Consider the following 2,036-nt stretch of genomic DNA (forward strand, 5'->3'; position numbering starts at 1 on the left):
GATAGGTGCAGATTACACTCGAAATAAAAAAAAGTTAGTAGTTAGCCTAACACAAAGGATAGCACAGTCTAAATAAATGTTACATTCATATCTACTAATGAAATCATACAGTAAATGTTACGCTTTACCTTGAAAAAATATGAATATAACTTGATGGGGGAGAAGGTTGATGTTGAGGTTGAGGAGTCATGCAGACAGGATTTGACAGTTGTCATCGTCATCAACAGTATCAGGTGCAGTTTTGGTTGCATGGGAGGGATGAAAAAAACGTCTAATTCCAGAAGTGGATGGCTGTGGTTCAGTGTCTTCAGTCTGTGGTTCAGACTGCTTCTTGGGGGTTAACTTAAAAAAGACGTCTAATGTTTGCTGCTTTGTCGTCTTTCTTCTTTTACAAAAAAGCTGTTCATAAGGTGCCAAAAAAGATTTAACACCACGAACTGCAATCCTGCTCCTTTCTGCAGTGTAGTCATTGTCTTCCAAGATCTGCAACTGCTTATCAACTTTCCTCAGGATAGAAGACAAAACAGATGTGGGAAGCTCTCGTGGTTTTGCATCCTTTACTTCATCATCTTCGGCATCTTCTATTTCCCCAGCAGCAACAAGTTGTAGATCAGCTGTAGAGAGGTCTTCATAGTGGGACTTGAGCAGTTCCTCAACATCAACACTTTCCACTTCAGCAAAGCCAACTTGCTTTGCAAGAGAAACACAATTTTCTTTTATTTTTGGGAGCTCCTCTGATGCATCAAAGCCTGTAAAATCATGAATTAAGTCTGGGAGAAGCTTCTGCCAAACTCCACTCAAGCAGTCCTTACTTACATCACCCCAGGCCTCCACAATGATGTCAATTGCATGCTTGATGTTGAAACTTTTCCAAAATTGAAGAACACTGGCCTTATCATTTCCTTCCTCAGTAGCTGCAATAAGTTTCTTAAATGTATGCCTCAAATAATAGGCTTTGAAGGCTGCTATTACTCCTTGGTCCATTGGATGAAGGAGAGATGTTGTATTTGGAGGTAGAAAGAGCACTTTGATATTGTCAGAAAGCTCAGCAATGGTGGGAGGGAGGGTGGCTTGGCGCATTATCTAAAATGAGGAGAATCTTAAAATCTATATTCTTCTTCTTGCAATAATTTTTTAAAACATTTTCAAAAACATCCACAAGAAGGTCAGAAAAAATTTGTCCTGTCATCCAACATTTTTTGCTTGACCTAAAGTGAACACCTAGAGTAGACTTTATGTAACCCTTTAAAGCTTGCAGGCTGACAGTGATACACAAGCACAGGCTTAAGCTTTAAGTCTCCACTAGCATTTGCACCCAACAACACTGTCATGCGGTTCTTCGCAGCCTTAAAGCCTGGAGCATGTGCTTCAGTCTTGGAAATGTAAGTTCTTGTTGGCATGTTCTTCCAGTATAAACCTGTTTCATCCAAATTAAAAATTTGGTCTAAGGTGTAGCCTTCTTCCTGAATAAATTTCTTTACAGTGGGAGGAAATGCCCGCGCACTTGCTTCGTCAGCATTTGCTGCTTTACCACATAACTTTACATTATGAAACACATAGCGGTTCTTAAAACCTGAAAACCATCCACTACTAGCACTAAAGGCAACCACATCAGAAGGATTTTCAGCCTTTTTCGTTAGGTCCTCATATATTGATAAGGCTTTCTCTTTAATTGTGAGGAAGCTGGTCCCAGATCGCTTTTTCGTTTGATCTTCTATCCAAACACTTAGAAGCCATTCCATCTCCTCAAGTTCCTCTGGCCTTGATCTCACACTTTTGCTAACACTCAAGGTTTTTCCAGCAATACAGCTTGCTTTAATCTTTCCTGCATTGTCTCTAATGGTGCGTAAAGTAGACTTCTTTATTCCCATTGCACGCACAATATCACATGTTCTTTCCTTATTTTCAAAACGCTTGACAACATCAAGCTTTTCTTCAAGTGTTATAGCCTTTCTTTTACGATCACCGGAAATGTGATCACCAGAACGCTTCCCAGAGATATTCTTCTTTTCCATAGTCACAAAATTGGAGAAACA

General features: G+C 39.7%; 1 protein-coding gene across 1 annotated transcript; it reads right to left on the reverse strand.

The window, feature by feature from the left end:
- Positions 1-438: 438 nt before the first annotated feature.
- Positions 439-1,871, reverse strand: LOC121863854 (tigger transposable element-derived protein 1-like; the record flags this gene model as incomplete). Its single annotated transcript, XM_042362745.1, has 3 exons — positions 1,773-1,871; positions 1,275-1,538; positions 439-1,083 (listed from the first exon to the last, which is right to left on the reverse strand). Coding segments are annotated over exons 1-3 (1,008 nt in total), but the record flags the coding sequence as incomplete, so codon positions are not given.
- Between the last annotated feature and the right edge of the window lie 165 nt (positions 1,872-2,036).

Source organism: Homarus americanus, unplaced genomic scaffold, assembly GCF_018991925.1.
Source record: "Homarus americanus isolate GMGI-L3 unplaced genomic scaffold, GMGI_Hamer_2.0 scaffold16363, whole genome shotgun sequence".
In the NCBI taxonomy this organism is placed as follows: Eukaryota; Metazoa; Arthropoda; class Malacostraca; order Decapoda; family Nephropidae; genus Homarus; species Homarus americanus.